This window comes from Rhinatrema bivittatum, chromosome 1 (assembly GCF_901001135.1).
Source record: "Rhinatrema bivittatum chromosome 1, aRhiBiv1.1, whole genome shotgun sequence".
NCBI classification, from domain to species: Eukaryota; Metazoa; Chordata; class Amphibia; order Gymnophiona; family Rhinatrematidae; genus Rhinatrema; species Rhinatrema bivittatum.
In genome coordinates, this window is record NC_042615.1 from 559,842,043 (window position 1) to 559,869,376 (window position 27,334).

At 43.2% G+C, this 27,334-nt stretch overlaps 1 protein-coding gene across 1 annotated transcript in view; it reads right to left on the minus strand.

Moving 5' to 3' along the window:
* The window catches only part of FRMD3 (FERM domain containing 3), a 405,659-nt gene that overhangs the window by 60,875 nt on the left and 317,450 nt on the right, over positions 1–27,334 (minus strand). The window contains exons 7-8 of the mRNA XM_029616768.1: positions 5,133–5,220; positions 2,700–2,788 (exon numbers count right to left, since the gene is read on the minus strand). Coding sequence (XP_029472628.1) covers positions 2,700–2,788; positions 5,133–5,220 — 177 coding nt within the window. The remainder of the gene's footprint in view (positions 1–2,699; positions 2,789–5,132; positions 5,221–27,334) is intronic.

Sequence of the window (27,334 nt, forward strand, 5' to 3'; positions counted from 1 at the left end):
CTTTTTGAAAGTATAAAGTATGCTTTTAAGGCTCAACTCCTTCCCGGAACATCTCTCCTAATATGTATGTAAATTTATATGCACCATCGACGTATGGGAGTAAATCTAGGCACACACTGGGTGAGCAATTTTCAAAGCGGCCATTTGTGTGGGTAAAGCACGGATTTACCCAAATAACTGGATTTGAAGATTGCCCTTCAAGATTCTTCCATCTTGTGATGTCTGCTCCTGAAATACTGAGTAGCATACAGAGAGTACAGCTCTCTTTAGACATAGCCCCATGCAAAAAAGCGGAACCATAAAGCAAAGTTCAATGTTCCATCTAAGCTGCACGTCTGCGTGGCCGCGTACAATTTTTCTGGCAGCTGCACTCATTCTACCATGGCCCGAAGCACAGAAGAGACCCCCAAAGCTCTAGGTGCTCCATCTATTTCCTGCTCACGCAGCAGTAGTGTACCAAGGGGGGAGCTGGGGGGCCACTGGCCCCAGGTGCAGGGTTGCAGGGGGGCACTGATGGCCAAAATAGGGCCCATGGGGCCGCCAGTGGACCCCATCCCACTGGCATCCAAAAAATAGGGAGACAGGCCATGCAGCTGCCAGTGGACCTCATCCCACTGGCGGCTAAGCAGAGGTGCACCCTTCCTGTCCTCTGCATGCCCCGCAGTATTAAAAACTCGGAGAGTAGGACTTTCTCTATTCTGATCTTGCTAGGAAGTGCTAGCCCTGCAAATTTTTAATACTATAGGGTTTGCACAGAGGAAACAGAACAGGCTTCAGTTCTAGTAGCAATGGCAGTGACAGCAGAGGAGTGAGAGAGAGTCTGTCAGCAAAAGAAAGAGGGGGCCTTCCTTCATTGTGTGTTTGTGTAATGTATGGGTGCCTGCCTGGGGGTCTGTGTGAGAATGAATGGTTGCTTGCCTGCCTGAGGGGGCTGTGTGTGTGTGAGAGATAAATGGGTGCCTGCCTCCCTGGAGGTCTGTATGTATGTGAGAATGGATGCCTGACTGGGGATCTGTGTGAAAATGGGTGCCTGCCTGAGGAATTGTCTGTGTGTGAGTGTGTGTGTGTGTGTATATGTGTGTGTGAGAGAGAGAATGAAAGGGTGCCTCCCTGGGGGTCTGTGTATAGGTGTGAAAATGAATGGAAGCCTGCCTGGGGAATGGGGGAACAGTGTAAGAATGAATGGGAGCCTGACTGGAAGTTTGTGGGAGCTTGCTTGGGTGTAAGTGTGAGAGAATGAATGGGAGCTTGTTTGTGTGTGTGTGTGTGTGTGTGTGTGAGGAAGCCAGTGAGAGTGAGTGCATCTGTGTGTGTGTGTGTGTTTTAAGAGGGAGAGAGAAATAACATGTGTTTGTGTGAGAGAGCATGTGAGAGTGAGAGCCTGTGTGTGTGATACAACATGTGAGAGAGAGAGCCTGTGTGAGAGTGAGAAAGCATGTGAAAGAGAGAACTGGTGTGTATGTATGAGAGAGACAGCATGTGAAAGTGAGAGCCATGTGTATGTGTTTGTGAATGTCATACACAGAATGTGAGAGTGGGAGCCTGTGTGTGTGTGAGAGAGAGAGCATTTGAGAGAGAGACAGCGTGTGAGAATGAGTGCCCAAGTGTGTGTTTGAGGGAGGAAGGGAAGAAAACAGGTGGAGAAAGAAGAAACAGAAAAAATAAAAAAGAGACCCTGTAAAGGAATTGGAAAAAGACCAAGAAAGGGAACGCAGAAACAAAAAGCCAGTGACCAACCAATTAGAAAAATAAGATCAGACAACAAAGGTAAAAAAATAAAATTATTTTGAATTTTTAGTGATTGGTATATGGTAGCTTTTGGAATGTGTATTACATATTTGTATTTTGTTATTTCTTCAGTATTCCACTGTTCAGAGTCTAGTTTCTTGGGCTTTCCATTTTATTTTTGTCTGCATGTTTCTGTTTCTAAATTGTACTCCCTTATTCTGTATTGGGTAAGGGACTGTCTGTTCTGCATGCATGACTGAGGTGTAGTATGTCTGCTGCAGGTAGTTTTTCTGTGGGGCTTTGGAGCAGTAGGTGGTGTATTAATGTTCTAGGATATAGTATAATATTTGCATTACTGCTGTGTCATAGTTAAGGCTGCTGCTGTTTGAGTCGTGATACAGTGCTGGTATAGTATGGGATGACAAGGTTCTAGATGTCTCTTTTTGGGGTGTTTTTCAGGGGTTTGTGTTACTTCTCAAAGTGTTTGGCAGTGAAAGTTTGTAATTACTGAGATGAGTGTGCGTGTGGAAGAGGAGGAGAAATGAGTGAGTATGCATGTGTGAGAGTCTGGAGTGTGAAAGTGAGTGTGTGTGTGAGAATAAGCATGTATGTATGCGTGGAAGATTATGAGAGTGAATATGCAAGTGTGTTAGTGTATGTGAGAAAATTTGCGTGCCTGCTGCTACCAATGTTCTCTCTAAGGACTGGATAGCTGTGAGCATAAAATTGCTAGGCTTTTTGCATCAAAGACAGTAGGGTTCACAGAGTAATGAAACCAAAAATCTTTGCTCATGAGCAAAACGTTTTTGGTCACAGCAAACCAGTCCTTAGAGGGAACATTGGCTAAGTTCTATGAAATGTATGAAGGCAATGTATGCCCTTTTCTATTTAAAACAAGACTGGCTAGTTCAACAAAAAAATAAAACTGGCTTCCATAAATGCTTTTTAATTAATTGAAAGCAAGCACTTACCATTTTAATAAATGAATTCGTTTATTTCCCTGGAAAACTACAAAGCCTGCAGCTGTGAAGCCCAAAAATGTGGTAGTTCCTGTTGAATCCTGAAGGAGAAACAAAACAATATTAAAAATTATTCTAATTCCCAACCAATCATTAGGATCAGGCAGATTCTTACAGCCTATGATATCTGTACTATTGGTTCATGTTGAACTATTCCTGACCAGGACTCTTCAGATATCCAGTGGCACTTTTCCAGCAAGAATATACAAACTATTGCGACTAGTTGGTTTAAGGTATCCATGATAACATACAACGTGAGGTCAATTTGCATTGCTTGCACAGAATGTTCCAATACCAGAGCAAGTGTGCTCAGCGCTGTTGTACACGGGACAAGCCCTGATTATAGCTGGGCGAGTTCCAGCTCCATTCTGTAGAGGCAGGCTTACAGATGAGGTTATTTTCTGCACTTTCTTCTTTATTTTTTCTATATGATTATGGTGTTACCCAAACAATTTTGTAGAAACAAAAAGGTAAGTGAAATACTCAAAATTAATACAAAAACTGGTACAGCTACCAGCCAGCACCTCCGCAACAGGTCTTCCTGCGCTAGTCCTTGGTGCTATGTTGCTTATGTTCCTGCTTTAGCCTTGCCGTGTTCCTGCATTGTCCAGCCTTGCCTAGCCTTGCCTCTTTGCCCTGCCTCATTTTCCTGCCTTGCTCCACCTTGCCTTGCTTTCCAGTCAACCTTTCTTTGGACTTTTCTTTTGTTGCTGACCCAGACAGCCTTTCAACCCTTGCCTGATCTCCCTGACCTCGGCCTGACCTCCACATGCCCTGAGCTCTGCTTGGGCTCTGACTCTGCTTGATCTCTACCTTCCCTGACCTCTGCCTGGGCTTTGACTCTGTTTGATCTCTGCCGTAGACCTCCCAGGGACTGCTGGCCCCCAGAACCCCAAAGGCTCATCCTAAGGGGAAAGTGAAGACCTCATCCAACCTCTCTGCCCTGGGGTGTACCTGCTGCCACCTGCTAGCGCCTGGTCCGTGCCCGCATGCACCAAGCTGCATCAATCTAGCAGCAGCCCGAGGGCTCACAACCCCCAGAGCGTGACACCTGCAGAGGCAGAAAGGGGACGGATCCCCTGGAAAGCTCTAAATCGCCTCCCTATCAAGTCATCAGATCAAGGGCCAGCATGGGGAAACAGGGATACTCTGCTTGACCTGAGACCTGTGACTGTGGAGAGAAGCAGACCACGCAGCATCTTTTGGTTTGCCCCTTGCTTAAGGATAACCCCTTTGTGGTGCAGGATCTTGCTGAGGCCAGCTCATGAGTACTGAAATGTGCTCATCAATGGAAAGAAATATGAAGGTGAATAGTTAAAGACATTTAGCCGGATACCTTGCTATAATTGGGCCATTTATCCAGCCCAATTATAGCAAGGCAAGTCATTATCCGGCTACAATTTAGCTGGATACATAAAGAGGTATTCTGGATGGCCCTAAATTATCCAGTTAACTTAGCCGATTTTCTGTTGTAACTCCCTAAGTTATACGGATACTTTTAGACCTGCTGTAGAGCAGATTTAAAGTTATCAGGTCTTGTGTAGCCGTATAACCAGCTACTTAAGCGGATATCTTCAAAGTTATCTGGTAAAGGGGCACTGTTACATTTTTTAAATAATGCCCTGTGCCCCGATTCCTGACACCCCTCCCCAATATGTCACACATGGCCCTGCCAAGCCACCCACGCCCCAAATCCCTTTAATTTTGTTTATAAATGGGATGTGTCCACCAGTCAACCCTCTCCCTCCCACGTCCCTGGTTTTTTGGGGTTTTTTTATTTTAAGTATTCTTCATTCTCCCTACCTACAAGCTCTGGAGCCCTGGACTACCCCCAGGGCCAGCAATCCCCAGCCAGAAGCAAACTTCCAGCACTGCTCTAACAGGAGAAGCTCCGGAAGCATTAGCTACTCGCAGTTAACGCTTCCAGAGCTGCTAAGAAATCCTCCTTGCAGGGCATCCAAACCTTCTCCATTCCTGGCTAATGCTAAAGCAGGAAGGCTGCAATTCACATTTGGTAGACTGAAGTCTCCTCCAAGCTGCCTCTCCCCTATTGCACCGACTTTATAATATCATATAAGAACACAATCCACCTCTTCCCTGAATTCACGAGTTTGCTCTTTGAATTTGACAAAAAAAGAGCGTGCAAATGTATTGTTTTAATGATCCAAGCGGTGATTCCCGAATTAGCTAACTGAACTTTCACTGCGCTTCTGTTTCTGCATCAACCTTAGAGCCACCCTAACCCAGCAGTCCTGCCAAAAAAGGGTACAGCTACCAGAAGAAGGGGGGCAGGAAACAAAGGTGGTGTCCAAAACATGGGCAAAGGCAAAATATATGATTCAGAAGTCATTGTGTATCAATGCAATACAAAAACCACTGTGTTACCTTGCAAGGGTGAGGGTCAACACCATAGGTTTCCAAAGAGTGTGCTTTTAGTAGTAAGTTAAATTCAGCAGCAGCTGGGCTTTGACCTCTGGAATTACAGAAGGAGAATTTAGTGGTTTCAGAGTTTGTGCTTACACAGCATACAGTAGGAAAGCATTTTCAGTTTGGGAATCTGGCTTGTCATCTTTTCAATCCAAAACATGCCTCCCCCTCTCACCCCTCTAGAAAAAGAAGGGAATGCTAAACCAAGACCATTTCTATAGCATCGCAGATATATAGACCTTTCAGTAGATATTTGTTGCTGCTCAAACGCATGGCAAATCCTTTCAAATTAAGTCTTGATGCTTTCCACATGCCCATGAGACTCGGTGGGGGATGTATGCGGCTAATCAGAGGCTTATTAAATGTCCCGCAAACTTTTGCTATCTCTTGTTGTATATATACATCTACCATCTTAATAAGAGCTAAGACTAAGCATCTGTTTCCTGTTCCCTCCCCCCATCTCATTACAAAAGATTGTCTAGTTTAAAATACATTTTACATCAGACTTCAAACAGGGCAATTGTGCTATACAAATGACTGAAGTCTTGCCTACAAGCAAACATGGACAGAGTTTAGATAGATTTACTCACACACACAAAAAAAATCTTGATCAAAGAGCAATAGCCCACAAGCAGTCAAGCTTCTACCGCTGGCAGCTGGGATATATCATTATCAGTGTAAACTAGAATTTTAGCTGTATAGACTGTTTGGGCCAATTGGTCTTTATCTGCCATCATCTACTTATAACCCCCCACCCCAGTGTGCATGTCTGGCACGGGTGTCTCTTTGGGGCAGGGACCCTGACTAGCTCTACTTCCCTTACCTCCCAAGGTGTGGATCCTTTCAACTGGGAGAAGAAAGGGGTCCTCTCAGGTCCCAGTGCGGGGTGACTGAACTCCTTCCTTAAATTCCTTGGGTGAGGTGAATTTTTACACTCTGTGTGCTGTGTGCCCAAAGAAGATGCAGGGACCACTGGATTAGTGTCCAAAATAAAAGTTTACTGGAGAAAATGATGGATCGATGGCACAATGACTATAACTGACAGCAGGCTGGCTCTTTAGTACAAATCTTGCTCCTCTATCTGTGCAAGAGTCTTTTGAACAGGCTGGGAATCCGGCCACCTTCCTGGCTTAGGTTAAGTGGTGATCCCCCTTGGTCAGGTCCCCCTTTAGTGGATGGGAAAACCCTACCCAGATGGCAAGACTGCCTCTGCACAGAGAGCGATTTTCTCTCTCCCCAGGGGTTGTGAAGACCCCAGATGGGTGAGAAGGTGATTTCTTACTCACAGATAGATGTCCTTTGTCTCAATAGGGATCCCTGATGGGAGGGATCTTAGATGGAACTGCAGGGTAGGAAGAAGGGCAGAAACAAAAATGCTTTCTCCCATGTCTTCAAACTTAAATTCTTTGGTTTCCCCAAAAGTAAATAACACTAGAGATCAATTGCAATGGGTCACCACCACTTCAGAGGCAGGTCTTCCCTACCCCTGAGCGCCCTGAACACAGGGTTCCCCACTCCCTGAGTCCTGGAAAGGCCCAGGAATTCAGCCTGGCTCCTACCACGCAAAAGTCCAAAACTCCAAATTAGTCCCTGGACACCCACTCTGCACCTCTGGAGGAGAGAACAACAGTGGAGCCCTAACCTGCACTGGAGGATCTTGGATGGATTCCAAGGCCCCGGGTAGGCCAAAATGCAACTCGAAGAAATCTCCCACTTTCCCCTCAAACCGCCAATTAAGACTGCTATAAAACCTCCTGCAGGGGATATCCATTACCGCACCCTCAATGGGAGGGGCTGCCAATGAATGGATCCTCCCCCTAATTATCTTTCTAACTGCACTAACTAAAGGTTCCCGGCTTACATACGCTACTACTATGTTAAGAAATTCAGGAAATTTTAAATGCAGCATTTGGAGGCGATTTAAAATCCTGTCAGCTCCCCTTTCCTCTACCTGTCTCATGAAACACACACACACGCACACGCACACGCACACTCAGACTAATCTGAATCTTCACTGCACCTCCAGTTTTAAAGGTAGTGTGGTTAGTATTGGTTTCCAAATTATGCCCCGGTGGTATTTAGACTTTCTCTAAATGAAGGTCATCGCTGCAGCAATATCATGAGTTAGTTTAGACCAGTGGGAAAACAATTATCTTTCCTTTCCCTCCCTTCCTCGCCAAAGTCAGGGAAGGCTAATTTCTGAGGGACAAGTTCTGTTGCTTATCAGATACAGAGAATTCTCTTTCATTCCAGTCGGACTGCTCCATGAAATCAGCAGTGCTAGTGACACAAAGGCTGGTCTGCAAATAACATGCCAATATGTGCATTGCTATTCCGCAGTTACGCAGTGGAAATATGGGTCGAGATGCAAGACTAAAAAAGCTTCAACCACCCCAGATGCGTAATTGTAGAGCAACAAGTCACGTTCTAGTGCTTTGGTGCTGTTATAAAATATATCTCAGTCGGTAAAAATGTTTTATGCTACAGTTTTCTGTACGTGTTTTAACAGGCTTTCAAAAGCCTTGGTATCGTGGTGGAAGGATGAAGATAAGGTACAAGGCTAATGCCCTACCTGTGCAATTATAACTGACACCACACATAAGCAAGCTATTGCTTAGCTAATAACATTTTCTCCTCTTTTTCTGCTTTATGTTTTATGGGGGAAATGTTCAAAGCTATTTGAATACGCTCACAAAATCTGGCTTGCTCAAAGTGGCATTCCAGGGGGGACAGAGTTGTGCAAAGGAAACCATTTACTCACACACTCGATTTTCAAAAGTGCACACGCAAATTGCCACGCACAGATTCCCACCTGGCTCCGAGCAGGTATAAATGAGTGCATGTCCATTGTCATTGTTTCCCCGCACATCCAGTGGCCGTTCTGAAAATTCAAGCTAAGATCTGCAGTTTCTTTTTACTTGCAGACTTATGCAGGTCACTGAAAATTACCCTCCCTATGTTCAAAACACGATGTTACTGCTAAGCTGATCTGTTCCTTCTGGGAGAATGGAGGCTTCGGGATGTATTCTCATTGTCTTCAAAACTGCAACAGATTGTAAAAGGGTATGAGGGTGGTAGAGTAGACACAAACAGGAGGGTTAATAAAAATAAGGTAATCCTTTACAGTATTGAAGTTATATGGAAATGATGGGCTTCAGGTGCGTCTTATGGAGCAAAAAATATGGTAGTTGCGATGGAGAAGGTACAGAGAAGGGCAACCAAAATGATAAAGGGGATGGAACAGCTCCCCTATGAGGAAAGGCTGAAGATGTTAGGGCTGTTCAGCTTGGAGAAAAGACGGCTGAGGGGGGATATGATAGAGGTCTTTAAGATCATGAGAGGTCTTGAACGACTAGATGTGACTTGGTTATTTACACTTTTGAATAATAGAAGGACTAGGGGGCATTCCATGAAGTTAGCAAGTAGCACATTTAAGACTAATCGGAGAAAATTCTTTTTCACGCAACGCACAATAAAGCTCTGGAATTTGTTGCCAGAGGATGTGGTTAGTGCAGTTGTGTAGCTGGGTTCAAAAAAGGTTTGGATAAGATCTTGGAGGAGAAGTCCATTAACGGCTATTAATCAAGTTTACTTAGGGAATAGCCACAGTTAGTAATTGTATCAGTAGCATGGGATCTTCTTAGTGTTTGGGTAATTGCCAGGTTCTTGTGGCCTGGTTTGGCCTCTGTTGGAAACAGGATGCTGGGCTTGATGGACCCTTGGTCTGACCCAGCATGGCAATTTCTTATGTTCTTATGTTCTTACTAAAACTCGTGCCAACAATTTATTAGCATAGATGCTAAAATAACACTTATTGGGTGGCATACTAAAGTTTTGTGCATGCCTGCTAAAACGTAGAGTTCATAGCGGGTGTGCGCAATTAGACTGGATGCTAACAGAAAAAAGTAAGTGCTCTCATCCACCTGAGCACTAAACAGCACGTGGCTACTAAAATAATAGAATGTATCTGCTAAACTGAGCATGCTCAATTCTCTTTTCCTCATTGCTCTGTCTCCTTGCTTTAAACCTATATAAAAGTTAGTCAGACACATGGGGCTGGTTGTCAGTGCTGAGGGGAGAAGTAGGAGCGTAACTGGACCCTAAGAGAGGAGGGTAAAGGAAAGCAGAGTTCCAGGAGGTCCATATTCAGTCACCATCTGGCTAGCAGAGTTAGCTGGATAAACTTTATCTTTTTCTGTTTTGCCTAGGTGGGCCTAATTCTGAAGGGCATGTCAAGGTTCATAGTGCCAGAGCCATGGCAGTGTCATGGTGACTCATCTGAGAGCAGCTGTCATGGAAGAGGTCCGGAAAACTGCAAAATATAATTCCATATATACATTCACATCGCATTACTGTTTGGATAGGGACTCCCGACATGACGATAGAGTTGGTCAGTCTGTCCTGCATGGTTTATTTGGGATTTAGAATCCAACCTCCATCGCCCCTAGGGCCTGTTCTTAAGATTTTCAGGTTACCTCATAAAAAAAAGGATAATTACAAAATGATCTATTCCAAACAAAAAATGTGTTTGCCGTTGGCATTGTCGTATTTTCCCCTTTTTATTTCAGGGAAACCTGTAGCTAGGGATGCCCATTTGGGAGGACCTGTGTCCTTTTCCTCAGAGAAAGTAAAGTTGCTTATCTATAATAGGAGTTTCTCTGAAGACAGCAGGATACATAATCCCCACAATCCTACCCTTCTCCCCTCAGATTTGGTTTCTTTAATTTTAATAACTTTATATTGAACTGAGAAGGGCCCTGTGTGCACTCCACTGATGTGGGAAGTCCCGCACATGCTCAACAGAGCAAATATAAAAGTACAGAGCTTGAGTAAAGCTCTGATCTAGGCTATGTCAGTCGACATCGCCTAGCTATCCTTGCAGAACACCTATTACAGGTAAGGAACTTCTCTTAACAAGGTTAATTAAATGAATTAAAGGAGATTCTGGCTTTTAAATCTTTGAAGTACAATTTCAAAAGAATGTGTCTGGGTAAGTATAAGTAATTCTCCAAGCTCAAAAGTCTCTTCAGCTGTCAAATGTACGGTTTCACATCACACATAGTCAGGGGCGGATTGTGGGAAAATAGTGGCCCGGGGGATTTTTCTCCATACTGGCCCATGGGTACCCAATTACACATACAATATCATTAACATATATAATTTACATATATATGCACACACCCCTTAAAACATAAAAAAAAGCTACCCGGCATGCACATGTTATAAAATCCATGGGCCGCGCCCACATATATCATTTATAAAATATTTCAGTAAGTACTTTCATTCAACAAGAAACCTATTAGTTTGAGATCATTTACTATTTTCAGTAGAAAAGCAGGTGGCTGTACAACAATACACTGTTCCACAGTCACCAGCAGCTTGAACTGACGGCTTAATCCCAGAGTCAGAACAAATGACATTTTGAGGTAAAATTAATATACACGTTGTTGTGATAATTTTGTTCACTGTTGTGATGCCAACAAGAAAACTTTGCATCTTGGAATTCATATGGCATCATACCTATTGTGATATATTTCGGCATGGTCCTCCTGTATCAACACAGTACTATCTGCCAACACTCGACGAATAACAACCCTACCTATGAAAAAGAATAGCAAAAATATTACACCAGAATCTAAAAATCAATACACCTCCTATCAGGAAAACAGAACAGGCCAAGCTACTACAGATCCTTACAGAGAATCCACATGCTAAAAGAATGCTTCATCTCAGTCTTTGCATGCAGAACACAAACTCTCACCAAATACAGAATAAAGCCACATAAAGTATAAATAGAAATATGCAGACAAAAACTGAACTGTAAAGTGCATCACGCCAGACTCTATACAGTGCAACAATGGAAAAACAAAAATGTCACTATTCCTCATGAAACAATCAATAAAATCAAAATATATAAATCATTAATCATAATAGTAAAATCATACTAATAAAATAATTTCAAAACAGCTGATGAATAGAATATCCAATAATTAAAGACTCATGCAAATTTTGAAAGCTTTACCAAACACCAGTAAAATATTTCAAAACAGCAGACACATCAAACTACCCAATTATTAAAATGGTAGTCAATCAAGAAAAATGAAATTAAAAAGCCACCTTTACTTACCCTCTCCAACAGTTCTCCTACTCCTTTCCCTTGCAGGCCACACCAGAAGCAGCAGTAACTGCTGAAGCTGTCCTCACGGTCCTCTTCCTTAGGGACCACAACCAGTCTCTTCTCTCTCTCTCTCTCTCTCACACACACACACACCAGTCACACCCTCAGGACCAGTTTCTGTCTCTCACACACCAATCATCTCCCCAACCAGTCTCTCTCTCTCTCTCACAAACACACATACACACACACAAGCACACACATACCAGTCATCTGCCTGATCAGTCTCTCTCACACATACGCATGTCACCTCTCTGGCCAGTCTCTCTCAATCACACAATGCTCTCGCTCTCTCTTACACACAGGCTTTCAATCACACACATGTTCTCTCTATTTCACTTACACACAAGCTCTCAATCACACACATGTTCTATCTCACTTACAAACAGGCTCAATCACACACATGCCCCCTCTCTCTCACAGCCACAGCCAGCCAAAAACATGCTCCATCTCTCTCTCGCACACACACATTGACACACAGAAGCACCTTCTCTGTCTCACATACACGCCACACACACACAGAAGCACCCTCCCTGCCTCACATACACGCCACACACAAACAGAAGCACCCTCCCTGCCTCACATACATGCCACACAGACACAGAAGCACCCTCCCTGCCTCACATACACGCCACACAGACACAGAAGCACCCTCCCTGCCTCACATACACGCCACACAGACACAGAAGCACCCTTCCGGTCTCAAATACACACACACAAAAGCCCCCAACTGAACAGCTCATCTTCGGCCTGCCGGCCTCGTCTCCAGTGGCGGCTGGCAGCACCGGTCTTCATTTTTTTGGCCCCCGCTGGCCTCGTCTCCGGCAGCGGCTGGCAGCACCGGTCTTCATTTTTTCAGCCCCCCGCCGCCTGGTCTTCTTTTCTCCGGAGGCCGCGGCTGGCAGCGACATCACTCTCCCGAGTTCTGGCAGTGACACTTGGGCTTGTCTTCACTTTTTTCAGCTGCTGCAAGCTTGGGCTCCAACAGCGGCTCGCGGTCCCTCTTCCTTTCTTCAGCCGCTGCTGGCTTGGGCTCCAGCAGCGGCTCATGGCCCTTTCTGCTTGGGCTCCGGCGGGGGCTTTTGGCCCCTCTTCCATTTTTCAGCTGTTGCTGGCCAGGATGAGCTCTTCCGCAGCCTTGCAGGTCTCTCTTCCAGCCCCGCATGGCTGTCTTCTGGCTGTGGCAGGATGGCTCTGCTGCGGCCGCGCAGGTTTCTCTTTGGGCCACAGCGCTAGCAGACCCTCGTCTTCTCTTTGGCTGGCAAGTCAAAAAATAAAAATCACATGATGGGAGCGACCGGCCCACCGGGGGAAGCCCGATCCCCCATTAGGTCAATCTGCCCCTGCACATAGTCTCCTACTAGAGTTAGGTAACAGAATATACCAATTTGTGTGGGGAGAGAATTAGGGATAACATTGTGGGTTTACGGCTCTCCCATGTGGAAGCTGGAAATAGTATGTCCCTCTAGCATGTAAAGCCAAGGCTCCATTTTACCTTGCGGATTCCCCTTTTGCTTTTGGAGAGGCAGCTTGTCCTGTGCTGTACTCTAATTTCTCTTTTGATTAACTTCTGTCTCTGTGGAGCATATTATTTGGATGGGAGTTCTTTCCACTTTCATAGCCCACTTTTATGTCTCTAAGTAATTTATTTAAATTTGGAGTACCAAATCTTTTTGGACTCAGTTAAGCTTACTTAAATTTGCTCTTCAAATCAAGGGGAGAGATTTTCTTCCAGCAAGAGGAATTTGAGATCATCAAGGTCCAAGGAGAGGATGACTTCCAGCCATCCTAATGAGAGGAGGAATGAGAGAGGAGAGAGGGGAGAGGGGAGTTGGAGTGAATCCACAACTGGGCTCACAAACATCTACAAAAGATAAGGAGAAGCGGAGTTCTAGGTATCTTTATGATGATGAACAGGAGAGAAGAAGAAGGACTTGTGCCTTTCAGGTACAGTGAGGAAACTGAGGAGTTCAGAGGAGAAAACTACAATGAGGAATTATGAGATAAAATGACTGAGTAATATAAATTCTATAAAAAGATACATCACCTACATTGGGAAGGAAGCCGTTAACTTGACTTGTATCCAATGGGAGGGAAGGTATAAATCAACTTAAGAAGTAAATTAAATTGCTTTACCACCAAGATCTGAAGAAAGACTGTAGAAAATCACAAACTTACTAGAAGCACTTGTACCATCTTGAAAATGAAGTACACAGCTGTAACTCATCATTTGCACCTGCTCAGTAAAAGAGAAATGTTGGAAACCACCAAACAATTCTTGTGATTCACTGAGTCGTAACATTGTTGGTTATCAGTGCTGTGATCATCACTGCTGTAAGCAATACATAAAATTGGGACTTGAAATTTGCAATGCGAAAGGCCTTAAAAGTAAACTTTACCCCCATGCAGGACACTCTGGATATATATATCTTGTGTTACAATAACAGGTGTCCATCTAAATAAAATTGTGAGATATGGCCTCTGGAGCTGTTATCCAGGTTCAGCCATTTCAGGGGTTACACATAATTTTGCCTATGAGAGAAAGAGGCATGGTGAGGGGAGGGCATGGAAGGTAGAGTATGTGTGGGGATTATATTTTGAAATCCACCATGTGTACTTAAAGCATGAGTGTGTACTTTGCACCTTTAAATCAGGTCTAAACGCCGCAAGTACAAAAGTGCCCATAGCGCCCACTGGCACCCGAGTTTTCAAAGGGAGCATCGTCATGCCCAGATCTAATGAAAAAAATGTGATGGATGTTATAAGAAGCTTTTGGAACAGTGTAAGCCCTTCTGACTTGCCTCCCCTCTGCTGTCATTCACAGCATCTTTAGGTTGCTAGGAATCCTAAATTCTTATACAGTAATTAGAAGAAACTAGTAGTTTAGTTTAATAGAATAGAAAAAACTAGGGAAAGCAGTTCAAACATTATAGCACATCAATGAAAAGAGCAAAGAGAAAAAGCACTAAATCTCTTTATTAGGTTATTCTCTTCCATATTGTCCATCACTCAAGCATTTCTTCTTTCTCTATGCATCCCTCATGCACTTTCTTTTTTTTTTTTGGCAACTTTTATGATACCTTCCTTGTACACTGCCCCTCTCTCCCTGCATGCATCCTACTTTTCTCATGCACTTCCTCTTCACCTTGCAGTCTATCCCTCTCTTTAGCAGACTAGGGGCCAGATTTTATAACATGCGCGCGGACATAGATTTGTGCACGCAACCCGGCGCGCACAAATCTACGCCCAATTTTATAACATGCGCGCATGTTATAAAATCTGGGGTTGGCGCGCTCAAGGGGGTGCACACTTGTGCACCTTGCGCGCGCCGAGCCCTAGGGGAGCCCCGATGGCTTTCCCCGTTCCCTCCGAGGCCGCTCCGAAATTGGAACGGCCTCAGAGGGAACTTTCCTTCCGCTCCCCCCCAACTTCCCCTCCCTTCCCCTATCTAACCCGCCCCCCAGCCCTACCTAAATCCCCCCCTACCTTTGTTGTCCTTTTTACGCCTGCCTCTGGCAGGTGTGACTTGCGCGCACTGGCCAGCTGCCGGCACGCGATCCCCCGGCACAGCTGCTGTGCCGGAGACCTCGGTCCTTCCCCCAGACCGTCCCCTTGCATGCGCCGACCCCAGATTTTATAATATGCGCACCAGGTTGTGCGCATAAATCTACGCCCGCACACATGTTATAAAATCTGGCCCATTATGTTTTGACAAAGTTTGTTGTTGATCCTACTTTTTTAATGAGAAGAATGCACCACATTTTGCTTTTTTTTCAGCCTTTACTAAGGCTTTTCTCCCATTCCGTGTCTATGGGAAAACTCCAAACAGTAGTGTATCACATTAAATTTATTTTACTTTAAAAAAACTATGTACCGAACCGATATGGCACTTGTGTAAATTAATGTCTCAACATCCCTATTTTATGTGCCTACTGTAAACCGTTGTGACGGAAGCTACTTAACGACGGTATAGAAAAGACTTAAATAAATAAATAAATAAATAAATAAATAAATAAATAAAAATGCTTAATAAATGAGGACCTTTCATTGCTAGTCTGAAAGTTTGACATCAAATTCTGTAGGAACAGCTTTTGCAGAAAGGTACTTTCTAAACAAATTAATCATGAAAAGACAAAAGTGTACTTTCGCACTGTCTGAAGATGTTGGCACATAGTAATCAAAGAGTACTGAAATTGAACAGCCTGATTTGCTGAAGCCCCTGTCACATGGTAGCAATGGATGGCCCGCGCCAGCCTCCATTGCTCCTACCATGTGACAGGGGTCGACCAATGGCACCGGTAGCCCCTGTGACATAGTAAGGGCAAAGGCTATCGGCGCCATTTTGAATACTGGTAGCCGACGGCCCGAGTGCAGGAGATCACTCCCGCACCCCCGCTGGACCACCAGGGACTTTTGGCAAGTCTTGGGGGGGTCAGGAGGGTGGGGGGTTGTAGTTAATTAACTTTAAAGGTTGGGATGGCCTCCCATTTTTCCCCCCAATTTTGGAGGGAAAAACGTGCGTCTTATGGACAAAAAATACGGTATATCTTTTTTGAGATGCGGCGACCAGAATTGAACACAGTATTCCAGGTGCAGTCTCACCATGGAGCGATATAGAGGCATTATGACATTTTCCGTTTTATTAACCATTCCCTTCCTAATAATTCCTAACATTCTGTTTGCTTTTTTGACTGCTGATGATGCCTAGAACTTTTTCCTGGGTGGTAGGCTCCTAATATGGAATCTAACATCGTTTAACTACAGCAAGGGTTATTTTTCCCTATATGCAACACCTTGCACTTGTCCACATTAAATTTCATCTGCCATTTGGATGCCCAATCTTCCAGTCTTGCAAGGTCCTCCTGTAATGTATCAAATCCGCCTGTGATTTAACTACTCTGAATAATTTTGTATCATCCGCAAATTTGATAACCTCACTCGTTGTATTCTTTTCCAGATCATTTATATATTTATTGAAAAGCACCGGTCCAAGTACAGATCCCTGAGGCACTCCACTGTTTACCTTTTTCCACTGAGAAAATTGACCATTTAATCCTACTCTCTGTTTCATGTCTTTTAACCAGTTTGTAATCCATGAAAGCACACTGCCTCCTATCCCATGACTTTTTAGCTTCCTTAGAAGCCTCTCATGAGGGACTTTGTCAGACGCCTTCTGAAAATCCAAATACATTACATCTACCGGTTCACCTTTATCCACATGTTTATTAACCCTTTCTTGTTAGGCAAGACTTCCCTTGGGTAAATCCATGTTGACTGTGTTCCATTAAACCATGTCTTTCTATATGCTCTACGATTTTGATCTTGAGAATAGTTTCCACTATTTTTCCCGGCACTGAAGTCAGGCTCACTGGTCTATAGTTACCCAGATTGCCCCTGGAGCCTTTTGTAAATATTGGGGTTACATTGGCCACCCTCCAGTCTTCAGGTACAATGGATGATTTTAATGATAGGTTACAAATTTCATTTTTTTAGTTCCTTCAGTACCCTAGGATGCATCCCATCCGGTCCAGGTGATTTGCTACTCTTTAGTTTGTCAATCTGGCCTACTACATCTTCCAGGTTCACAGTGATTTCGTTCAGTTCGTCTGACTCATCACCCCTGAAAACCATCTCCGGAACTGGTATCTCCCCAACATCCTCATTAGTAAACACGAAAGCAACGAATTCATTTAGTCTTTCTGCAATGGCCTTATCTTCCCTAAGAGCCCCTTTAACCCCTCGGTCATCTAATGGTCTAACTGACTCCCTCACAGGTTTCTTGCTTCGGATATATTTTAAAAAGTTTTTATTATGAGTTTTTGCCTCTATGGCCAACTTCATTTCAAATTCTCTCTTCGCCTGTCTTATCAATGTTTTCCACTTGACTTGACAATGCTTATGTTTTATCCTATTTTCTTTAGATGGATCCTTCTTCCAATTTTTGAAGGATTTTTTTGGCTAAAATAGCCTCTTTCACCTTACCTTTTAACCATGACGGTAATCGTTTTGCTTTCTTTCCACCTTTCTTAATGTGTGGAATACATATGGACTGCGCCTCTAGGATTGTATTTTTAAACAATGTCCATGCCTGTTGAACACTTTTAACCTTTGCAGCTGCACCTTTCAGTTTTTTTCTATTTTCCTCATTTTATCAAAGTTTCCCTTTTGAAAATTTAGTGTTAGAGCTGCAGATTTACTTATTGTCCCCCTTCCAGTTATTAGTTTAAATTTGATCATGTTATGATCACTGTTGCCAAGTGGCCCCACACCGTTACCTCTCTCGCCAAATCTTGCGTTCCACTAAGAATTAAATCTAAAATAGCTCCCTCTCGTTGGTTCCTGAACCAATTGCTCCATGAAGCAGTCATTTATTACATCCAGTACTGAGACATTAAATTTTAGTAGTCAAACATTTGACCATTCATTTTACATTATTTTCAGTTTGTTAATAGCACCATGTTGTGTATATGAAAGTGTGTGTACACAGAATGTATAAACTCAATTCTACACATCACCCCTATTCTAAAAGACCTCCACTAGCTACCGATCCACTTTAGAATACTATTTAAGAGTCTAACACTAATACACAAATCCCTGCACAATCAAAACATGCTCTGACTAAACAACTCCTTCCTTTTTCAAACCCCGCAAAGAACCACCAGATCCGCAAATAACGGAACCCTGTAGATACCCTCACCTAAATCCACACACTTCACCGTGACTCGAGAACAAGCATTATCAATTGCCGGCCCTTCCCTATGGACCTCAATGCCCCTAGAATTAAGACTAGAGCCAAACAGATCAAACTTCAAAAAGAAACTGAAAACATGGCTGTTTAAGCAGGCCTTCTCATGACACCCTCCACACACTGACTAGCAATCCACTAAACGCAAAATTCTTGCACAAAACCCTCTGTATAAAGTTCTTTTGGTGTATTCTATATTTGTTAAAATTACCATTATTTGTTTATATATCTCTGCTTGCCCTGAAGTTTCAGCCTATCTTCTTTAACTTAACTATCTCAACTGCCCTGAAACGTTTGAGCAGTGTGAATGTTTCTTGAGATGTAATTTCTTATCCACTTGTTTCAATGTAAACTGATGTGATGTGCAAACAAACGTCAGTCTAGAAAAGCCACAAATAAATAAATAAATAACATGTATTGGTCACTCAGTTTTCTATTGGGCTATTTCTATGGGTAAAGTACTACTTTTCCCATAGGGTCCCTTTGAAAATCATCCTCCCTATGTAGTTTGTTATGATACACCAACAGTATACCAACCAACTTCCATTTAAGACACCCAGCATCAATTTTTACAGCAAGTAATTATCCATACAAACCATTCAGTCTATTTGTGGCTGACCGGCATGGAGCCGAATTGGTACACTTAAATTATTCCCAGTCACTTCCAAGAATTGCTTCAATTTAGCAGTTGCAAATCATCACTGGTTGCTGTCAAACACAGGCACCTCAGATGGCCAAAATCATCCCTTAACAATTCACAAGCTGTGCCAATTCTTCCAGCTGGAGTGGGTAAGACCTATGACTATTTGGAGGATACATCTATAACAATTAGGAATATGTGAATCAGCAATGGCCTGACATAATCTCTCTGCAGAGTATCATGACATGATGGGCTGTCCCCTCACGTAGTTAGGGCCTGTCAGAAAGTTTGCCAACATTAGAGCACACTCTATACTTATTTTTTTACCATGCCCTCAAGATGTTTATTAATATCAGGTCACCAGATGCTGTATGACTGCAGAAAAATTTCTTCATTAATCCTTTTTGCTATATCCAGGTGCTCTGATATAATTGCTCTATCACTTCTTGTCTCAAATAAGGAGAATTAATAATCCCCTTTCCCTTACAACAGTCAAGCAAGTTTGCTTACCCATAAATAGGGTTCTGCGTAGACAGGCAGAATGCATCAGTCATTACAGGGTAAGTTTCATCATCCAACAGCACCAACACAGACCCAGCTCTCAGAGCTCAGTAAAGCTTTAAGGAGCATGCATGGGAGTTCCCACACACACATGAGCCTCTCGTGACTCCCTCATGCTCTTCCAGAGCTTAAGCTTTAGCAAGGTAGCAAGCCAATCTCCTCAGGGAGATTGGCTGGTAATAAGTATGGCTGATTCATCCTGCTGTCTACAAAGAACCCTATTTATAGGTAACAAACTTGCTTTTTCTGTTGACAAGTAAGCATGGATCAAATATAATGTGTGTGGAATCCCAAGCTGAGGGATGGATTTCCAAGCAATTACTTAAAAGTCAATCTAGCCCCACCAATTGAAAAGTGGACTTCTGGATGAAAAGGCTGCAGAGAATTCCTCATCCAAAGTTACTGTCTTCTCAAGAAATGCTATCGTGAGACATGAAAGTGTGAATTGACAACCAAGTAGCAGCTCTGTATATGTCTTCAATGGGAGCAGCCCTAAGAAGAACCACTGAAGTGGCCATAGCTCTCATTTGATCAGTCTTGACAGCAACCGTAATCTTTAAACTAGCCAGTGTGTAACAATTTGCTATACAATCCGCTAGCCAATTAACCAAAAGTTCATCTGGTAACTTCCCTTCCCAACCTATTGGGATTAAAGGACACAAACAATTGAGAAGCTTGATGGAGGGGTTGAGTCCTCTTCAGGTAATTTTCCAGAGCTCTCTTACAGTCCATGCAGTGGGGAGCCCATTCTCCTTTGTGCACATGTGAATTGGAAGGAATGTTAATAGCACAATAGATTTCGGAAGGAGCTTAGGGTAAATATGCAGAACCAAATATGAAATCTGAGCTTGTAATTCGATTAATCTTTATGCCAAAGTGACGGCTACAAGACACAATACTTTCCAGGTGAAAAATTTCAAGTCCACCAGCTCAAGAGATTAAAAGATTCATGAAATGGACTAGAACTATGCTGAGGTTTACTGATTGGAGACTTGGAATACCATAGTCCTTTCATGAACTTTGATACTTAAGGGTAGAAAGGAATCACAGCCCCATCCACCTGCTGGTGATACACTGCAGAAATGCTGAGATGAACTTAACTGAAGAGGTGATGAGACCTGATGAGGCCACAGAAGAAGAGATCCAGTCCCACACCAAGTCAAGAATATGTTCCACTTGAAAATGTAGGATCTTCTGATTGAAGGCTTTCTAACTGAAATCAGAACATCCTCCACCTCCTTAGGGAGGATTAAGAAGGAAAGTACTGTGCATTCAACATCCAGACCATGAGGGCCAGCAATAGAAAATTCAGGTGGCAGAGTCTGTTGATTTCCTGTGTGATGAGCATCAGAGGCATCCCAATGGAATTGGAGACTAAGGGGGTCATTTATCAAAATGCGGTAAGGTGTTTTCGCATGCGATCGCACCATATTGTATGGTACGATGCAAATTCCAAAAATAGGAGGAGTTAGGGGCAGAGAGTGGGCTGGGTTAGCCTGCCTGTGAAGAGCTATTGCACAGCCATAATGCTGTGACCATGTGGTGAGGTTTCATCACCATTTGTGATGTGTCCTGTAAGGCTTATTTCAGACAATTTGAAGGCTCTAGAGCCCTGGGGGAGGGGGAGAGAGAGAGAGAGAGAGAGAGAGAGAGAGAGAGAGAGAGAGAGAGAGAGAGAGAGAGAGAGAGAGAGAGAGACTAGCCATAATAGCATGGCCCATAGGCAGGTATTTGTATCCCTAGGGTAGGCCCACCTAGTAACTCGAGGTGGGGATTAGGTAAGTGTGTAGGGGGTTAGGGGCCACTTTGACATTGTAAATGACACCTACGAACAGAACAGTGGTCTCTTATGAAGATTTTATGGCCTTCGGAGTGAGGAAACTCACTCCAAGATGAGATTTGGGCAATGTTCTCTCAACCTAGCTTGATGTTACCCAGGTAGAGAGTCCATCAAGCTAGGTTGAGAGAACATTGCCCAAATTTCATCTTGGAGTGAGTTTCCTCACTCCGAAGGCCATCAAATCTTCACAAGAGACCACTGTTCTGTTCGTAGGTGTCAAGTAGCATGTCAAAGTGGCCCCTAACCCCCTACACGCTTACCTAATCCCCACCTCGAGTTACTAGGTGGGCCTACCCTAGGGATACAAATACCTGCCTATGGGCCATGCTATTATGGCCAGTCTCTCTCTCTCTCTCTCTCTCTCTCTCTCTCTCTCTCTCTCTCTCTCTCTCTCTCTCTCTCTCTCTCTCTCTCTCTCTCTCTCTCTCTCTCAGTGGTTGAGTGCAGGAAATACAACAGGTCTGGCACTTATCACAGAATCTGAAATGGTATCACAATTTGCACTAACTTAGCTCTTCACACAGGTAATTAGCACAAATTGTGATAAATCCTATATTAGCATAAAACACACCCCTTTTGCTATCGCATGCGGTACTTACCACATTTTGATAACTCCAGGCCTGAATTAGGAGATGGACGAGATATGGATACCATACTTGCTGTGGTCAGGCCAGTGCTATGAGGATCACCCTTTCCGACGCATGCATGTTATAAAATAGCCATGTCCACGTGCATGCACCGGGAACAGCGTGCGTGTGGGTTTTAAAATCAACCCTTTAGAGTATAACAGATGGCTCACAGCTCCAAAAGTTTGATTAAAGGGACTATGTAGTACTGGTATGCACTCCCCACTCCCTGGTGGAGGCATCAGTAGATAGATCACCTGATGCACTGGGATGTTTAGCAAGAGTACCACCATTAGAACCTCCAGGTTCACCCACCATTGGAGGGAAGTCCGCATCTCAGGAGACACTGAGATTCAATGGGATAAAGGTTTGAGCAGTTATCTCATTGGCTTCAGAGGGCCCATTGCAGGCACTGCATGTGCAGAAATCTGAAAGGAACCACATAAACCTTCATGGCCATGTGACTTACAACAATAAAAATCAACCTCACTGGCATCCAGTCCCATTGCAGAAGGGACTTCACCAGGCCCATCAAAACGTTGGCCCATTCAATAGAAAAACAGATCTTAACTGTAGAAAATCCTATTGGTAAATATACAATGCAAAAATATAATAAACCACAGGACTGATATAAGTTATAGTACAAATTATAATGAGACCTTCATATAACAGAGCGGTATCCTTCATTTAATATAGTTCCAAAACTGTTTTAAACTGGAACAACAAGCATTTACCTCGCTCAGACATTTTAATCATTGGTCTCATAACTACTTAGATGCATTAATAAATTTTTCATTCATTTTTTTCTAGCAATTTGTTTCTTGCAGTTAAAATATTCCAAATAATAAGACCTTGCAGCACTTATCTTAATGAAAATTGTCCTAGGAAGAAGATACAGGTTCTTTTTCTGATTCAAATACCACTGACACAGTTTGTTTCTTCTCTTCCTCAGAGGCAGAAGTGCGATAATGAATAGGACAAATCTCAATGTTATTTAATCGATGAAATCCAATCTTAAACACATGTACAGCTCACGTGCATCTTCAACATAAAATGGCGTACAACTCCTATATCAAACGTTCAAGTTTTGAATATTGAATGGACCAATGAGAATTAGAGGCTGAGAAGAAGTTTTCTTATCTTTCAATAAGATAAGTGCTGTTGAATATCCCATGTAAATTAGCCAGGCAAGTCTTATCCAGCTACCTTACTTAACCAGCTATATCTGAATATTGGCCTCTATAGGTTTTCTCCCACATTGTGTCTATGAAAAAAAATGCTTAATATAGATAGGACCCAATATTTGGATCACTATTAATACAGAGAAATATAGACATAGAAATATGATGGCAGAAAAAGACCATATGGCTTATCTAGTCTGCCCATCTGCCCAACTAATTTAGCTTTACAATTCCCATCACTCCCTCCCACATCCTCTGTATTTATCCCATGCTTTCTTGAATTCAGGGAAAGGATTGTCTTTTTGCTGATGATATCAAAATCTGCAATAGTAGAAAACATAAGGAGGGATCTAGCAAAGCTCAAAGAATGGTCTAGAGACTGGCAAATAAGATTTAATTCTAAAAAATTGCAGAGTAAAGCATTTAGGCTGCAAAGACCCAAGGGAGAGGTACAGTATTAGAGATAAAAGTTTTCTAAACATAAAAGAAGAGTAGGATCTGGGCGTCATCGCATCTGATGATCTTAAGGTGACCAATCAGGTGGATAAAGTGAAGGCAAAAGCCAGAAAGAAGCTTGGCTGCTTAGGGAGAGGCATGGTCAGCAGAAAAACGGAGGTGATATTGCCCCTGTGTAGGTCCCTGGTAAGATCTCATTTGGAATACTGTGTAGAGTTCTGGAGACTGCACTGTCAAAAGGATATAAACAGGATGGAGTCAGTCCAGAGGGTGGCTACTAAAATGGCCAGTGGTCTTCATCCACCACCGTTACCTCTCTCACCAAATCCTGTCCTCCACTGAGAATTAGATTTAAAATTGCTCCCTCTCTTGTCGGTTCCTGGACCAATTGCTCCATAAAAATGTTATTTATTCCATCCAGGAACTTTATATCTCTAGCATGTACTGATGATATATTTACCCAGTCAATATTGGGGTAATTGAAGTCTCCCATTATTACCGCACTACCAATTTGGTTAGCTTCCCTAATTTCTCTTAGCATTTCACTATCAGTCTCACCATCTTGACCAGGTGGACGGTAGTATACCCCTATCACTACAGTCTTCCCTGACACACAAGGGATTTCTACCCATAAAGATTCAATTGTGCAATTAGTCTCATGCAGGATGTTTATCCTGTTGGACTCTATGCCATCCCGGACATAAAGCGCCACACCGCCTCCCAGATGCTCCTCTCTGTCATTGCGATATAATTTGTACCCCAGTATAGCACTGTCCCATTGGTTGTCCTCCTTCCACCTTGTCTCTGAGATGCCAATTAAGTCTATGTCATCATTCACTGCTTTGCATTCTAATTTTCCCATTTTACTTCTTAGACTTCTGGCATTAGCATACAAACATTTCAAAGTTTGTTTTTTGTTTGTATTTTCATTCTGCTTTTTAATTGATAGGGAAAGGTTAGAATTTTTTAGCTAGGCTGAGTTTTTAGTTACAGGCACTTGAACTACTTTTCTTACAATTGGAACCTCACTGTCAGGATGCCCTAATTCTAATGCATCATTAGAATCCTTTCAAGATACCTCTCTCCGAACCATGCGCTGCTGAGCGACTGTCGGCTTTCCCCTTTGTCCTAGTTTAAAAGCTGCTCTATCTCCTTTTTAAAAGTTTGCGCCAGCAGCCTGGTTCCACCCTGGTTAAGGTGGAGCCCATCCCTTTGGAAGAGACTCCCCCTTCCCCAAAAGGTTCCCCAGTTCGTAACAAAACTGAATCCCTCTTCTTTGCAACATCGTCTCATCCATGCATTGAGACTCTGGAGCTACCCTTGAGATTCTGTATTTAAGCTTTCTACCTAAGAGTCTAAATTTGGCTTCCAGAACCTCCCTCCCATATTTTCCTATGTCGTTGGTGCCCATATGTACCACGACAGCCGGCTCCTCCCCAGCACTGTCTAAAATCCTATCTAGGTGACGCATGAGGTCCGCCACCTTCGCACCAGGTAGGCATGTTACCAGGCGATCCTCACGCCCACCAGCCACCCAGCTGTCTACATTCCTAATAATCGAATCACCAACTATGACGGCCGACTTAACCCTTCCCTCCTGGGCAGTAGGCCTTGGGGAAATATCCTCGGTACGAAAGGACAATGCATCACCTGGAGAGCAGGTGCTTGCTACAGGATCCTTTCCTGCTGCATCAGGTTGATGCGCTCCAATCATGAGACCTTCTTCCTCCAAGGCAGCACCAGGGCTGCCATTCTGAAGTTGGGAGTTGGCTACTATGTCCCTGAAGGTCTCATCTATATACCACTCTGTCTGCCTCAGCTCCTCCAGGTCTGCCACTCTAGCCTCCAGAGATCGGACTCGTTCTCTGAGAGCCAGGAGCTCTTTGCATTGCATGCACATGTACAATTTCTCACCGGTGGGTAAAAAATCATACATGTGACACTCGATGCAAAAGACTAGGAAGCCCCCTCTTGCTGCTGGACTGCTGCCTTCATCTCAAATTTGTTCAGTTCCTACTTAAGTTTTAGTTGCTATGGGAGTAGGAATGTGTCTAATTAATGTCCTTTAAATGTGTATGTCTGGTAGTGGCCTACAGGGCAATGATCAAACTCTCAATAAGGTGTTTTTTGGTTTTTATTTAAAGTGGCACCTGCCTATAAATTAAAGGATGAGCTAGGAGTGGGTGGGCGAGGGGTGGGAGGGTTGGGAAATACAAACAGGCTAACTTCAGTTTGTCAGCCAGAGTGACTCACTTCTCTCTTGATTAACAAATGTTGGTACCTAATCAAACCAAATCACACTACCTCAACACTTTTCCAAGGTGAGTAACTTAACTGAACTTTTCAACCTTTTTACTTAGATATACACTGCTCCTAGCTTATTTCTAGCTTCTGGCTACTTTTTTTTTTAGTCTACAAATACTCTAACTTCTGCTTATTTTTATTTATTTATTTTATTTAACACTTTTTTTATACCGGCATTCGTAGGACACATCATGTCGGTTTACAAGTAACTGAGAAGGGAAATTACAATGAACAAGGGAGGGGCTAACTGGGTAATATGCAAAATACAAAGGAAGAGAGTCAACAGCAGAATTACAACTTTTTGCATTCAAGTTAGGGTTAAATATGCAAAAGAACTTATAAACAAATTAAGCGAGGCATGTACACTTGAGAAATTAGCATATGAGGGCTTATTTACAGTAAGAGGAGGCAAGTGCACATATGTATAGTTAAAAGCTAGTGGGGGGGGAGAAAGGAGGGAGGGAGCAGGGGGAGAGGGGCGGGTGGGGTAGAGTGAAGAGGGGTACAGTAAGGCACGGGTACTTTGAGGGAGGGGTTGCTAGGGGGTGAGAGGGAGAGGTAAAGGGGGGCTAGGAGTGCAAGGGAAGGAAACAGGGAGGGGTGGTATGAAGGCTGAGTGTGAGCTGAGGTGGTTCGTAGGACAAAATTAGGATTGAGAGGAGTTGGGGTATGCCTGTCTAAAGAGCCATGTTTTGATTCCTTTTTTGAAGTGGCTCAGGGATGGTTCTAGGCGGAGGTGGACGGGGAGGGAGTTCCAAAGTGTAGGGCCCGCAATAGAGAAGGCTCTATCTCTGGTTACTAGCTTCCTCTATCTCTGCTTACTAGCTGCCTTACAGACTTTTAAAAATAAACACACTAACTACTGCTTACTAGCTGCCTTACTGACTGACTATTTAAAAATACAAACAGTCTAACTTCTGTTTATTCGCTGCCTTACTTACTATTAAAAGCACAAACACACAAACACACTAAATAATATTACCAAATAGTTAACTTTTGCCCCAATACTTTTAAAAAAGACAATGTCCCAAGCAAAACCTTACTGATTCCTTTCAGCTACCAGCAAGGTGATCCTCTCCTCTCAGTGCTCCGACTGGATTGTGCGTTAATGAGTTCTTTCCTTGCCCAAATAGCTAGTTCACTGGGAACACACCACCTTCTCAATTACTTTGGATAGGAAGGGACAATTAGACACCAGACAGTAACTAGCATAGTTTTTTCCTATCCAAGGTAGCAAGTTTCAAGAAAGGGGTCACCACTAACTTTTTCAACACACTTGGTAAAATACCCTTCTCAAGGGATGCGTTAACAACTGACTGTAACCTCGGTAGAAAAAGTGATACAAAAGGGAAGAATTTAAATTTACAAACAACATGTGGCACCTGGGCTTTCAGCATCAGGGCAGTCACCTGGTTAATTGCATCATAGCACGTTTCTCCTCATTTTATTTTTTGTTTTTACACACATTAAAACCATTTGCTGTATATTAAAACAAAAATATAAAACAAAATTTAATTCATTTTTCTGTTATTTCATTTTGAAAATGATCTGAAATGAAACACATATTGTTGATGTTTTCAGGTTCTTTCAAAACAAAAGCGCATACCTAAAGCTTACCTTCCAAAAAGAATG